This window comes from Pelodiscus sinensis, chromosome 8 (assembly GCF_052426305.1).
Source record: "Pelodiscus sinensis isolate ZL-2025 chromosome 8, ASM5242630v1, whole genome shotgun sequence".
NCBI classification, from domain to species: Eukaryota; Metazoa; Chordata; order Testudines; family Trionychidae; genus Pelodiscus; species Pelodiscus sinensis.
The window spans coordinates 53,391,759-53,407,578 of NC_143059.1; the positions used below are offsets into that span (position 1 = coordinate 53,391,759).

General features: G+C 48.3%; 1 protein-coding gene across 4 annotated transcripts in view; it reads right to left on the bottom strand.

Moving 5' to 3' along the window:
- LHPP (phospholysine phosphohistidine inorganic pyrophosphate phosphatase) overlaps nucleotides 1–15,820 on the bottom strand; it is a 178,059-nt gene that overhangs the window by 11,115 nt on the left and 151,124 nt on the right. For 2 of the 4 annotated variants that reach the window (XR_012905670.2, XM_075935301.2), the window contains one exon: nucleotides 1,915–1,965. The exons of the other annotated variants lie outside the window; for them this stretch is intronic. Coding sequence is in view for 1 of the 2 variants with exons in the window: in XM_075935301.2 (XP_075791416.2) it covers nucleotides 1,959–1,965 (7 nt within the window). In the remaining variant the exon portion in view is untranslated. The remainder of the gene's footprint in view (nucleotides 1–1,914; nucleotides 1,966–15,820) is intronic. 4 annotated transcript variants of the gene reach the window in all.

Here is a 15,820-nt window from a genome sequence, read left to right on the forward strand (position 1 = left end):
ATATGAAGAGAGGCTACAGAGACTGGGACTTTTCAGCTTAGAAAAGAGGAGACGGAGGGGGGATAGGATAGAGGTCTCTAAAAGCATGAGTGGGGTGGAGAGGGTGCATAAAGAAAAGTTCCTCATTAGTTCCCATAATAGAAGGACTAGAGGACACCAAAGGAAAGGAATGGGTAGCAGGCTTCAATCTAGTAAGAGAAAGTTCTTCTTCCCAAAGCAAAGAGTCAACCTGTGGAACTCCTTGCTGCAGGAGGCTGTGAAGGCTACAACTAGAACAGAGTTTAAAGAGAAGTGAGATCAAGTCATGGAGGTTGGGTCCATGGAGTGGTATTAGCCAGGGGGTAGGAGTGGTGTCCCTGGCCAAAGTTTGTGGAAGGCTGGAGAGGGATGGCATGAGACAAATGGCTTGGTCACTGTCTTTGATCCATCCCCTCCAGGGTCCCTAGTGTTGGCCACTGTCGGCAGACAGGCTACTGGGCTAGATGGACCTTTGGTCTGACCCAGTACGGCCATTGTAAGCTCAGGGCTCAGGGTCGGGGGTCTCAGTAGACCACCTTGATTTTCAGCTCCTGCGTGGCCAGGCTGGAAGCTCTCCTACCCTAGACGGCCACTTTCCTGTGCCTAGTGTGGAGGTCGTGGACGAGGTCCACGATGTCCGCACTGGACCAGGTGGGTGCCTGCCTCTTGCGGTCCTGGGCAAGCTCCCGGGAGCCGCCAGCCTGGTCCCAGGAAGAGGGGGAGGGCTGGGGGGCATCGGGTGGCTGGCTCGATCCGTGCCAGGTGCAGGGTCTGCTGGCTGGGTGCTGGCAGGCTTGCACCTGGCACGGGCACCGTAGCCAGCCCGTGCCCCTTTAAGAGGTCTGGGGCCGGGAGGGGGGCAATGGAGTTTCCCTGGTGTTTGCCAGAGTGGCCACCAGGGAAACCTGGGGAGGGCTAGCCTCCCACTAGTTCAAATTAAGGAGCTACACACCCCTTAATTCAAACTAGCTAGTTTGAACTAGGCTTAGTCCTCGTGCAATGAGGTTTACCTAGTTCGAACTAAGCGCTCCGCTAGTTCGAATTAAGTTCGAACTAGCGGAGCGCTAGTGTAGCGCCTATGAAAGTTAGTTCGAACTAACGTCTGTTAGTTCGAATTAACTTTGTAGTGTAGACATACCCACAGGCAACAGGCCAGTGGGACCGAGAGCTACGAGCCCTTTCAATTATTTCTGTTTAAAGGGCTTGTGCCTGCCAGGTGGCTGTCAGGCAACGCAGTCACCCAGCAGATGTGAGCCCTTTAAATAGAAGCAGTTAAAAGGGCTCTGGCATCTCCAGCTCCCTAACAACATGCTAGCGGTGCCGGGAGCTGGGAGCCTTTTAACTGTTTCTGTTTAAAGGGTTCTCGTGTTTCCTGTGGCTGCCAGGAAACACTTTGCCTGACAGGGGTGGGGAAGGCACAAGCCCTTTTAAATAGAAGCAGTTAAAAGGGCTCATAGCTCTGGCGCCGCTAGCGCATTGCTAGGGAGGCAGAGACACAAGCCCTTTCAACTGCTTCTATTAAAAGGGCTCGTGTCTTCCCCGGGGCTGTGAGGCAGGGCGTGGGGAAGACGCAAGTATTTTAAATAGAAGCAGTTAAAAGGTCTCACATGTCTCCAGCTCCCAGGCAACAGGCTAGGGGGCAGGGCCTGGAACTGCCTCGTGGGCCAGATCAAAGCCCTAGGTGGGCTGGATCTGTCCTGCTAAGAGGCTATTGTGCACCCTGGTACACACTGTACTATGGGATTCTCTGAAATGAATACAGCTATATAAATATGAGGATACCTTTAAGAGGATTTTTAAGCAATGATAATAGGACTGTTCATATGCAAGGAACACTTCTTCCACTCCCCAAGATCATTCTTGATCACTATTACTGTAGGATCTGCCAATTTGTACCTTTGTATTTGTAGTTCCAAGTGGGTGTCCGGTTTTTCTGGGTGTCAAACCCTAAACACAGAAAGGACCACAAGTCTTACCATGTTGTTAACCAGAATGTTCTTATTAGATCATGCAGATAGATTGAGAAGTTAATAGGAAAACCCCTGTGTAAGTACAAGTGGGTTACTTCAAACTGAATACAAGGTGATCATGCATCTCTGCAATAGAGAAACTTGTTTGCCGTTTGGGATGTCTTTCTTAACTACGGGTATGTCTACACTACAAAGTTAGTTCGAACTAACGGACGTTAGTTCGAACTAACTTTAATAGGTGCTACACTAGCGCTCCGCTAGTTCGAATTTGAATCGAACTAGGGGAGCGCTTAGTTCGAACTAGGTAAACCTCATTTTACGAGGACTAACGCCTAGTTCGAACTAGCTAGTTCGAACTAAGGGCTGTGTAGCCCTTTAGTTCGAACTAGTGGGAGGCTAGCCCTTCCCAGGTTCCCCCTGGTGGCCTCTCTGGGCACAACCAGGAAAACTCTTCTCCTCTCCCCCAGCCCCGGGCCCTTAAAGGGGTAGACTCTGGCCAGACGGCACTTGAGACAGCCAGCCCTGCCAGGAGTCTCTGCCCCGAAGCAGTGGCCCCACCATGAGCCAGGCAGCCAGTGGGAGTGACATGTCCCCTGCCCAGTCCCCCAGCACCCAGGGGCCAGCCAGGGGCCGTAGACGGCGCGCGGCCTCCTGGACTAGTGCGGAGGTCATGGACCTCATTGAGGTTTGGGGGCAGGCCCCCAACGTCCATGATCTCCGCACTAGGAGGAGGAATGCGGCCGTCTATGGCCGCATAGCAGCCGCCATGGCCACCAGGGGACACAGGCGCACCCAGGAGCAGGTGCGCATTAAAATTAAAAAGCTGCGCCAGGCGTACGCCAGGGCCACCAGGGGTGGCGCCACAGCAGGGGCTGCCACCTGCCCCTACTTCTCTGCCCTCAACCGACTCTTGGGGGGCAGGGCGGTCCGTGCCAGCCTGGGGGACAGCGAGCCGGGACTGGAGGGCCCTGACCCGGGCACACCGGAGGGGCCACCGCAGGATGTCCCAGCACCGGAGTCGGCAGGGTCGTCCAGGGAGACCGTACCGGGTAAGTAGTTTGAATTAAGTAGTTCGGGGGGGGAGGTGGGAGGGAGACCAGGGACCGCGCGCGTGGGCCATGCCTTCCACGGATCACGCAGACACCTGTACACGTGCGAGCACGTGCCATGCCACCCTTGGGCAGGTGGCTCCAGCTGCGTGACACCCAGGGGCCATTGCCCAATAGGCACATGCTTGTGCAAAGAGACGTGACATGCTCCCGACCCCGGGGCAGGACCCAGCAGGATGATTTCCCTTCACATGTCCCCTCTACACGGAGGCAGGGGACATCTCCCCTTTCCCCCCACCGCCCCGGCCACACTATACATGGCACAGGGACATGGGTGCGGTCTTGGGGCAGCTTCCAGTCCCGGGGAGAGCCAGACATCCTGACCATGGCCTCTGTACAAGCACAGCGGCTGTGACGGTGCAGGACATGGTCACCCTCACGTTGCGGAGTTGGGGAGGGGGCTGGGCATCATCCTCTGCGTCCCCAGGGAGAACTGACCCCTTCTCTTCTTTCTCTACAGCTGCACCAGCTGCTCGTGCAGGGCGCACCACCCCGCCTGGGACATGCTCCCGCACCCGCGGCCTGCTCCGGACTGCCAGCACGGAGCAGGAGTACCGGGACCAGCACCTTGGGGCCCTGCGAGCGGTGCACCGCACACTGCAGGCCTGGATGCGGGAAGACCTGCAGGTCCGCCACGAGCTGCTGTCTGAGGTCCGAGGGCTGAGCACCAACCTGCAGCTCCTGCTGCAGAGCATGGTGCCCCGTGCTGATCCTGCACCAGCTGTCCCCCCAACTGCTGTCCCTCCTCCCACTCCTGCTCCCCCTCCCACCTCTCCCTCCTCAACCCCCACAACCTCTTCCTCAATGTCCACACCCCCCACCTCAACCTCCGCACCCTCCACCCCATCGCCCCGGGGACGCCGAGGCCCCCTCCCTCGCTGTACTGGGAGGCGGTCGGCCCGGCGAGACCCCCACCCCTGATCCTTCAGTTTCCCCACCCCCTCCTTTCCCTTGCTTCCCCCTTTCAGCTCCCTCCTCCCAGTTTTCCCCCTCCCCTCTCCCAGCCTCTCTCTTCCCCTCTCCCACCTCCTTTTCCCAGTTTCCCCGAGTTTTGTTAAATAAACAGAGTTTCTATTTTTGAACACATGTGTCCTTTATTTTGTACATCAATAAGAAGGGGGGCTAGGGAAGGGTAAGTGGAAGGAGGTGAGGGAGGAATGGGGCACGAGCCCCCGATGGGGAGGACTGGGCTGGCTCTGCGGGTTCTGGGGGTGGAAGCTCTCCTGCAGCCCCCCGATTGTCCCCTCTCCCCAGATGGCAGCCTGCGGCAAGTGCAGCCGGGCTGATGGCCGAGTGGTGTGATGTGCCCAGTGTGGGTACTTCGGGCACTCCAAGCCAGGACTGGTTTGTAAGCGGGGCACCCCTGAGAACTGTCTGTCCGGGGTGGGGGTCGGGACCCTTTAAGCACAGCCCTCGGCTAGCCTGAGACAGCATCTCCACGCTGTCCTCCTCTGATGCCCTGCCAGCACTGCTTCCGGCCATCCTAAGCCCTGTTCAGAGTCCACTCAATGTGGACTTGCTAGTTCGAATTAGCAGAACTAGTTTTTAGTTCTAGATGCGTTAGTTCGAACTAGCTTAGTTCGAACTAACTAATTCGAACTAAGTTAGTTCGAACTAGCGCTGTAGTGTAGACGTACCCTACTTTCTTTGTGTTATGTTTTAACAAATACACAGAGAACAAAATGGGAACAGCTGAAGCATTATGTGGATAAAACATAAAAGGCTTAATACATCAGAGTGTAAACGGGGACAGTTGACATGAATTGCCATGGTCACCGGGATTAAAATAGATAGATTATTTAGATCAACCTGAACTAGACCCGTAGAAACTCAACTTCAGAGAACAGGAGCACATGGTAACCAACTAAACACATGATTGATTAAAATGAGCTTCCAGCACAGTTCCTTTAAAAATAGGGGTGTGAAGAAAAACAGCATGCGGGGCCAAAGAAAGGTGCAGATGTCAATTTGAACAAGACAAATGACCTTGCATTCCAATGTACAATGCTGAAGTCATTTGGCAAACCTAATCTGTAACAATACATGTTCTCCCATTGTTGACCTTTTCTGCAATACAGCAGCCTGTAAGAGAGCTAAATATCATTCCACACAATCTCCTTGTGTTTTTATAAGGAAATTTCTGTGTGTCACAGCACAGTTTCCACTTACTTGCTAATTAAACAGGATACACTCCCGAGTCTCCCCTCCCTCCATAAAATTAGATTAAAAAGTCTAAAACCATTTCTCTGGCAATGTGTTCTTCAGGGACTCTTACTGAACCTGTAATGGCATCAGACATAGTTTAACAGGATTTTCTTTATTAGCAGTGTAAACAGGTACTGTTAACCTTTGCTAGTCTCCTTAGACAGAGGCAATAATTTTACTTAGTGCTACAAGAGAAATCTTTTTTTAGTCTAACATGGGTAATTTAATTAGTTCAGCACTGCAAATCCAAATAAATCACTATGACTGACAGCATGTCGATGCATAGTTAGTAAATCTCGGTACAGTCTCTTACCCTGACACGACAATTTGAGATGAACCAGAATCAAAACCACAGAGCTGATCACCCACCTTTAAAGAGGTTTGGATCTGACTGTGAGCCGTGTAGCTTGCCATTAGCTCTGTAATGGGCTAGGACCAAAACTCCAAATCTAAGCACCTCCAAGCTTTGGGGAGCTCCATTGCCAGATCTGAGTGGCAATCAAACCCCAGGTTCAGACTGATGACAACTCCCTCTGAAGACAGGAAGGACGCCTGGTGGCTAAAACTCCAGACTGGGACTCAGGAGACTTGGATTTAATTCCTGACTCCACCATAAAATTCCTGTGTGAACATGGGCAAGTCACTGAATCACACAGTGCCTCAGTTTGTCATGTCTTGTCATATCCGACTGTGTGCTTGGGACAGGGAGCTGTCTGCTATTATGTGAATGCACACTGTCTACCACAAGGGGACTCTCAATTTCAAGTGACACCCCCTAGGCTCTGCCATAATCTAATCGTCTATCTGTCTGTCTCTCTCTCTGTCTCTCTCTCTATATATATAAAAAGAGAATTTGTGCATCTGTCTGTCTGTGTTTCCATCTGTCCGCCTATGATTCTGTTTATTCAAGAATGGTAAGAGTTAGGTAAGAGTTAGGACCACCACAATCAGTATACAGCTTCCTCTTATCCTACCTTAAAGAAAGGTAAGGGTTTAGTTGTGCCAGAACAATGGGATGTGCCTGAAATTAAACTGTATCTCATAAAATGGAGGGGTCTGATAAGAAGGATGGTTATACTGTAGAACAGGGGTGGGCAATAATTTCTGAAGAGGGGGGCACTTAATGAATTTCAGAAGTGGTTGCGGGACATCCTGGAAGGGACAGACTTGGGGCAGGGCCAGGAGACTTCACGTGCTCCGCTGACCAAAGACCCTGATTGGCCTGGGGACGGGGAAGTGCACGAAGTCTTTGCCTCCCACCCCTGCCCTGCCAGGGGTACACAGCACCTAGAGAGAACTGCCAACTGCAGGGTTTGATAGGGGATTGTAAACTGGAGCAGGAGTGCAGGAGGGGGTGCAGGGATCTGGGCTGTGGCCAGAGATAGTGGATTGGGGTGCAAGGTCTGAGAGGGGGATATGACCTGAGGAGGTATGTACGAGGGGATGCAGTATTTGGGAAGATGTAAGGAGGCTGGGGCAGGGGTGCAGAATGTTTGGGTTACATGAGATAGGGAGGCAGAGGGTTGAGGTACCAGAGGCAGGCTCTGGGTGGGAGACCTTACCTGGCTGGCTTCCAGCCTACAGCCCAGCAGGTTCCTTAACCAAGGTGCTATAGTGAGAAAGGTCTGGGATTGTCCTCTCTCTCGGGGCAGCCTGCATAAGGAACCCCTCAGCCACAGCCACACCCCAAAACAATGATTTAAATGAAGAAAAACAAAATTTTTGAGTTAAGGACCCAAGCAATGCCAGGTAACTCTTCTAGTATAAATAATGACCAAGAAAAAGCTTGGGTCTGGCTCTAATTATTATGTGTGTTATTTTCTTCTCTGTTACTACTTAGGCAAGATTTTTTTAATTAGAGATTATGAAACCATTCCACAAAAAGGACCTAACAATAAGGACTGTCATAATTACTTAGAAAAGCTAGATGTCTTCGAGTCACCAGGGCCTGATGAAATGCATCTTAGAATATTAAAGGAGCTGATAGAGGAGGTATCCGAGCCTTTAACTATCATCTTTGAAAAATCATGGAAGTCAGGAGAGGAAGAAAAGACTGCAAAAGGGCAAATATAGTGCCCATCTATAAAAAGGGAAATAAGAACAACCCAGGAAACCACAGACCAGTCAGTTTAATTCCTATACCAGGAAAGATAATGGAGCAGGTAATTAAGGAATTCATTTGCAAACATCTGGAAGAAAGCAGTGTGATAGGTAACAGCCAGCATGGATTTGTAAAGAACAAATCATGTCAAAAAAATCTGTTAGCTTTCTTTGATAGGATATCAAGCCTTGTGGATAAGGGAGAAGTGGTGATAGTGGTATACCTACACTTTAGGAAAGCATTTGATATGGTTTTGCATGACCTTCTTATCAATACACGAGGGAAATACAACCTAGATGGGGCTCCTGTAAGATGGGTGCATAACTAGCTGGATAACCGTTCTCAGAGAGTAGTTATTAAAGGTTCCCAGTCATGCTGGAAGGGCATAACAAGTGGGGTTCTGCAGGGGTCTGTTTTGAGACTGGTTCTGTTCAATATCTTCAACAACAATTTAGATGATGGCATAGAGAGTATGATTATTAAGTTTGCAGATGATACCAAGCTGGGAGGGGTTGCAAGTGCTTTGGAGGATAGGGTCATAATTCAAAATGATCTGGACAAACTGGAGAAATGGTCTGAGGTAAATATGATGAAGTTTAATGAGGACAAATGCAAAGTACTCCACTTAGGAAGGAACAATCATTTTCACACATACAGAATGGGACGTGATTGTCTAGGAAGGAGTACTGCAGAAAGGGATTTAGGGGTTATAATGGACCACAAGCTAAATATGAGTCAACAGTGTGACACTGCTGCAAAAATACAAAAACAAAACAAAAACCAAACATGATTCTGGGATGCATTAACAGGAGTGTGGTAAACAAGACACAAGAAGTCATTCTTCTACTGTACTCTGTACTCATTGGGCCTCAGTTGGAGTATTGTGTCCAGTTCTGGGTACCACATTTCCAAGAAAGATGTGGAAAAACTGGAGAAGGTCCAGAGAAGAGCAACAAAAATGATTAAAGGTCTATAGAACATGAGCTATGAGGGAAGACTGAAAGAATTGGGCTTGTTTAGTTTAGAAATGGGAAGACTGAGAGGGGACATTATAGTAAGTTTCCATTATCTAAAAGGGTGTTACAAGGGTGAGGGAGAAAAATTGTTCTCCTTGGCCTCTGATGATATGACAATAAGCCATGGGCTTAAACTGCAGCAAGAGAGGTTTAGGTTGCACATTAGGAAAAACTTCCTAACTGTCAGGGTGTTTAAACACTGGAATAAATTACCTAGGGTATGTCTACACTACCACCCTAGTTCGAACTAGGGTGGTAATGTAGGCAACCGGAGTTGCAAATGAAGCCCGGGATTTGAATTTCCTAGGCTTCATTTGCATAAAGCTGGGCGCCGACATTTTTAAATGTCTGCTAGTGCAGACTCCGTGCTGCGCGGCTACACGTGGCACGGACTAGGTAGTTCGGACTAGGCATCCTATTCCGAACCACTGTTACTCCTCGTTTCACCGTTTCACGAGGAGTAACGGTAGTTCGGACTAGGAAGCCTAGTCCAAACTACCTAGTCCGTGCCGTGTGTAGCCGCGTGACACGGAGTCCGCACTAGCGGACATTTAAAAATGGCGGCACACGGCTTTATGCAAATGAAGCCCGGGAAATTCAAATCCCGGGCTTCATTTGCAACTCCGGTTGCCTACATTACCACACTAGTTCAAACTAGGGTGGTAGTGTAGACATACCCCTAGAGATATAGTATAGTTAGCTTTCCAGAAAGCCTTTGACAAGGTCCCTCACCAAAGGCTCTTAAGTAAAGTAAGTTGTCATGGGATAAGAGAGGGGAGGTCCTTTCCTGGACTGATAACTGGTTAGAAGACAGAAATCATTCATGGAGATTAGGTCCATCAATGGCTATTAGCTAGGATGAGTAGGAATGGTGTCCCTAACCATTTGCTGGGAATGGGTGACAGGAGCGGGATTGCTTGAAGATTCCTTGTTCTGTTCACTCCCTTTGGGGCATCTGGCATTGGCCACTGTCAGAAGACAGGATACTGGGCTAGATGGACCTTTGGTCTGACCCAGTATGGTTCTTATGTTATGTTCTCATGTTCATCACTGGAGATATTTAAGAGAAGGTTGGAAAGACATCTATCAGGGGTGATCTAGATGGTGCTTGGTCCTGCTGTGAGGGCAGGGGACTGATGATCTTTCGAGGTCTCTTCCAGTTCTAGTATTCTATGATTCTATAATGGCATCCTCTATTTATGTGGTACTGAAAACTACCTCACTGCTGCACCCTCTGTTTCTGGTAAATGCACTTGCAAGAGCAACAGCAAACAAGTTTATTCAAGAAGTTTTCTGTTTCACATATCTCTAGCAAACTCCATCTCACTTATCTTACCTCTCACCACAACGCTCAGCGTAATTTTGTTTAATTGCATCTAATTTTATATGCAAGAATCCATAAACAGGTAAAATTAACAGCCAGACTGTTTGCTAACATCTAGGAGAAATCTGTGGATTTGCCTCTTAATTGTTCCATGCCATGTGACAAAGCTACATTTTAATAGAGCAGAAAAAGAGACTAACAAACCATCAAAATATAGGAAAATACACAGACTTGGGAGTTAGTGAAGTATTTTCCCCTGTAAATAAAAAATGAAAGCAATATTAAGAACTAGTAATCTAGATCTCTGCTTTCCTGTCTTGTTAGAACACATTTCCTGAGGTGAATAAGTTCACTTTTTAAACATGGGCATGTTAAACAAGTTAAACTGAAACACTGTGGTCATTTATCAGAGAGGTAGCCGTGTTAGTCTGAATCTGCAAAAGCAACGAGGAGTCCTGTGGCACCTTATAGATTAACAGATTTATTGGAGCATAAGTTTTCATGGGCAAAGACCCACTTCGTCAGATGTGGTCGTTTGTTTGCTTTAGAGCCAGCTGGTTGCTTGGTGACACTAGAGGGGGTGTCCTGATACAGAAAACTCTAGAGATAATATTTGTTTAAAAAGGACGAGGTCAACGCTGGTAGGCCCAAAACTAGAACTGAGTAGGTATGTTTTGGTATCCAAACACAATTTCACATCACACCTCCCTTTGTTTTAACTTTGTAGGCAGAAAGGGGGCAGAGGGATTCTGAAATCCTTTGCTCTGAATCCAAATACTAGAGAGAGCAGTATTCTATGTCAGTGCTCCATCTATTCACCAGGATGCAGCACAGAGTGGTGAGACATGGATGTGTGCACTTTTGATTATATACAAACTCGCAGCCTGATTCCTCATTGACAGGCAGCCCAGCAGTTAGGTTAGAATGCTATCGTTATTGCCTCTTTGTTTTCTCTCGGGCTGTGGGGAGAGGGTAGACATGCAGGTCTGGGATGCCAGGTTTTAAAGACTGCTTGATTTGGTTCTTTCCAGTTCCTTGATGATGAACATCTAGGACTTGAAATTAAAAGCAGTTTATGTAATTGCTAAGAGAATCCTACTCATGTTCCAGCTACATGAAATTTTAAGCCCTGTATTATTAAAAGATCTTTGAGTGTCAATTTAGCAGACCAAGTCCCTCTAGAACGGGGAAAGTGCAAGCATTTCACAGCAATCTGAAGTAAACAAAAAACAAGCTCACAAGGCTAACTCACAATATAATATACTGTAGCAACTTGGTGCCAAGTTAGAATGTATGGCTTCCTCGTGCCCTGCCCACTGCATATTAGAGTTCCTCTCAGCCAAAAGATGACTCTCTGTTCCAGTTTAGTCGCTGTTCTCCTTCCCTCTCTGCTTCCTACTACATTGGAGAGCCACTTCATCTTCCCATGCTCCAGACTCCGAAAGGCTCAAAAGAAGGAGCCTGATTTTTCCATCTGGTGTGCAGAATGAGGAGAAAGGAAGCTGACAGCTATGAAAGCGATAGGAATCCTTCAGAGGTTTCTCTCACAATGCAGAATGCCCTTACAGAGGACATGCTGCTGTAGCGGCTCCCCATTTGTATGCACAGACTGCTGCTGGCACAACTGTCCCCTTTAAATGGAGTGCATTTGAAGCATGGAGCTTTCATTTAGGAATAACACGAACACAGAAAAAGGGAGAGGAGACTGTGATAATGGTCTCCAAGGCTAGAAAGGCTGTAAAAAAGGAGGCAAAGAAACTGTTTGCAGGCGCGGGGAGGAGGAGAATCAAGAAGGTCTTATTTGGAATAAAAGAGGTCAACAGAGCACAGGTAAGCAAGATAAACCCAAAAATTCATATTGGTGGAGACCGTTTCTGAAAATCTTCCAAGAGACATAAAAACACAAGGCAATTTTGCAGGCATTAGCAAGAAGATGGGCAATGTTAACACAGGAAAGGAAGGAGTAGTTAGAGCAGGACACTTGGAAGTCAGGACTCAGGTTCCATTTCTGGCTTTACTGCTGAATCGCCATTTGATTTCTGACCAGTAACTTCACCACTTTGTGGCTCAGTTTACTCCCTGTGAAACAGGTATCATAAAAACCTTAGCATTCTCATAATGGGTGTTGTAAGGCTTAAATAAACATAATACAATTATGGCAAAAATGCCATAAGCACCTATACAGGGTTTTTGTCTTCAAAGCACTTTATGCACTTTAATTCATTCAGATAACATTCCTGAGAGGCCGTAAACAGTCAGAAAGGTGAAGTGACTTGCTCAAAACCACAGAGAAAGTGAATGTCTCAGATATGGGATAAATTCCAGTTAATTAATGTTCATAAAGTGCTTTAGATACCCTTGGATGAAAAGAGCTCTGTAGGTATGGTAGCTTCAATGTGTTATAAATATTACAGCAGGTCTCCTGCCTCTTTGATCTCTGTAAAATTCACCAGTGGGTGAATGCTTCCATTTCTAAAGCAGAGTAAGCTGGTCTCTTACAAAGAATAAGGACAAGTGAAAAGAAAAGAAAGCTGGTAGGCACAATAAATCAAATTTGAAATCCTATGAATTTTCTTGGGCAACTTCCTGCTCCCATCTTAACAGTCTCAATGAAGGCTGCTCAATCCGATGCTGCAAACCAAAGGAGTTGGTACATCCTCGCCTAGCAATGAGAACTCAGACACAGAGAGCAGGAAACAAGACATTGAATAACAACTCTCATCTCAGGCCACTAAGGGCCTGTGCTAATGCCCATTCAAGACAACAGTAAGACACTGACTGGCAACACCTACACTGTAAAAAGACCTGCAGGACTCCTAATATGGGCTAACAATAGTACTGTAGGTGGGTGAAGGTAGGGCTGGGGGAAGCAAGCCCCCAACTCTGTCCCAGCCCCACCCCTTCTGCCCAGGCCCTGCCCCCTAGCATCACTGGGCGGGTAGGTGGCACACGGCCCCAGCCACTCCGCTCCCAGTAGGTATTCTGGCGGTGGAGTATGGGTGGGGCCAGGCTGGTGGTTTGGGAAGGCAATGCCTTTCCCCACCTAGCATAACCACTGCTCATGCAATGTAGACATTCAGGGTATGTCTACACTACCCTCCTAGTTCGAACTAGGAGGGTAATGTAGGCATACCGCACTTGCAAATGAAGCCCGGGAAATTCAAATTCCGGGCTTCATTTGCAAGTGCAGTATGCCTACATTACCCCGCTAGTTTGAACTAGTGGGGTAGTGTAGACATACCCTCAGGTTCTGGCTGGGGTCTGGGGTTTGAAATCCAATGGGAGGAGGAGGGTCTTCAGCCTCAGTGGGAATGTCTATGCTTCTATTTTTAGCCTCAAGTGCCAACTGTGTGTGCCCAAATCATCTGAGCCAGGTCTGTTTTGCAGTGTAGGCAAAACCTAGTGACTAAAGTGGGTGTGGTATCAGATCCTCAGGGCCATATTCTGCCACCCGGATTCATGTTGAACAGTCTCTTCCTCTGCGAGTAGTTCCTTTCATTCCAATATGACAACTAATTAAATGAGGGACTACTCACTTTTAGGTCCGGATCCTAGGCCCTCTGAAGTTATTGGGAGTTTTTCCAGTATCTTAAATAGATATTCAGAAATTCTGCCTCAACCTGTGCTAATTCATTCTGAAAGTTCAGCCCTCGGCTGGGTGAATTTTTGTGGCTGCACATTTGCAGACAACGAATTTAACTGCATCATATAATTATGTAGCCCTGTGAGAACCACACTATCAGTGTTTCATCTGCTTGATAAATGTTTGGCAGCTTGCAGAAGAGATCTGTAGCATGTTGCCCAAAAGCTGCCCTGTAGACAGCACACTACAAAATGCGATTTTGCAGCTGAAAAGCATGGATAACGCATTTCCCATCTGTGCACTTCCAAACTCTGAACACAAAATAATGCTGTAAGCACAGAGCTGGCTAAAAATACTTAGGGACAGATTCCTCCTCCCCTTCATGCTGGAAATAACTTATTCCTTGAGTAGTCCCATTTTTACTATGTTCTGGGTTTCTGTAATTATTGTACCAAACAGTCTACAAATACCGTTCTAAGGAAGTGGATGACATAAGGAAATGTCACCCCTCATTTACTTTTCTTTCAGGAAATGTAGCGCATGTGAGGGTGCCAGATTAAGAGTTTTCCAGACTGACACCCTCTCTTTACATGGTCTAGGCAGGGGTACAGCATGGACAGTAGTAAAGAAAGCTTCTCAACGCATGCCCACCAATGTGCATCAGACTTGTAGGGATCACAGCCAAGGGTGAGAAAGCTGGACAGTTGCCATGGCCATTTGGTCTGTGGCCTTTCTGTTGAGGCTGCCCACCAGGCAGCAGCAACGTGGTGCCAGTTCCAGTGGTAGTGGCATGGTGTCGTACATCCCACTGAGACCACCAGCCCAGTTCACAATTGGTAGGCTGCCCTGAACCTCCTCACTGTGCCAATGACAGTATCCATCATGCACCCTTTGTTTTCTTCTCTCATTCCCACCTCCATGCCTTGACCCACAATTCTCTCTGTGCACAGAACAACCCCACAAAACCTGTTCACTAAGACCTGGTGCTACGAAAAGCACCATGTAGACAGACTCCTGCTCCTTCACAGAGCCCCTCAGAAGTCAATGGGGCTCTGCATTGGAGAATGGGTTCATCTGCACAGACCTGGGGGCTACTCTAATTGGTGCCAATTATTAATGGCTGCTTCCTTCCTGTCCTCTCTGAGTCCCTCTGCACTCTGCCATGCCCCTTAAAGCAATGCCAGCTCCATCTGCTTGGGGCTCCTTCATGCAGGGGTATCCCCAGCAGGAGATGTGTGAAATTAGTCCCACAGGGAGATTCCTCCCCCCTCCCCTTTTTGTATCTAAAAATTTACTCTGGGAGTGTGCACCTTCACTTGGTCAAACCAGAAACGCAATGTGAAGAATGTTGCACAGTGGTAGTCAAAATTCCCTCCCTATTGGTGCACACAACAAAATTCATGTGCTGGGGGTGGAGCTGAGGGGTTCAGAGTGTAGGAGGGGGCTCAGGGCTGGGGCAGAGGGGTTGGAGGTTTGGGATGTGAGGGCTCCTGCTGGGAGTATGGGTGCTGGGATGTGGCTGGGGAAGAGAGGCTCAGGGCTGGGAGCTCCTGCTGGGGGTGTGAGCTCTGGGGTGGGGCTGGAGATGTCGAGTTTGTGGTATAGGCAGCCCCGGGGCTACAGCAGGGAGAGAGGACTTCCCCCAACTCTCTCTCATCATAGCAGAACTGGGGCTGGATGGGAGAGGCACCTCTCCCCACCATGGTAGCTCCAGGGCTGGGGGCCTCTTTCTCAGCTGTGGCTGGTCTGAGTTGGGGCTGGGCACCACACCCCCGGCTGTGGCAGGTCCAGGTCTGGGCTGGGGCTGGCAGGGAGAAGCTCCAGGGCTAGAGGAGAGACATATGTTCCCACTGCAGCCCTGAGCACCTGGGCAGTGTTTAACAGGCTGCTGCACAGCCATGCAGCATAGAGGGAACTTAAGTGGAAGCCATTCAAAAATCAGTATCTGTGAATAGTTACCCAGCAGGTACCACTGTTTTGCTGTGTACTTAAAACAGCACCGAGCTGGTACGGGACTGCTGGAAAATGTGACGTTTTGAACTGTGATGTCTGCATAAGAAGCTGCCTAGTTTTCACATACTGTGTAGAAGCCGTGCTGCCCAAAAGTCAAGTTTGGGAGCTAACTGAAGGGGAAATTGCAGAAGTAAATACTCTGGCATGTCGCTTGGGGATTCACACCTGTTGCCTTGATGATAATTTAAGATATATCAGGCTTAAAATAGGCCAAGGGTCAAATTCCAAGTGTGGCCTGTCAGTCAGAGCACTGGACTGGGACTTGAGGGCATATGGGGTCTATTCCTAGCTCTTCCAGGAGCCTGCTGGGTGACCTTGACAAACGGTCACTCATATTGTGTGTAATAATACTAAATTATTTTGTGAGCCACTGATAAAAGATAGTCTGCAAGAGTTAGGTATAATTAATTATTAATTATTATTATTATCATCATCAGCTCTTGTACATCAGGGTAATTCTACTGAAGCACCTAAGGGAAGA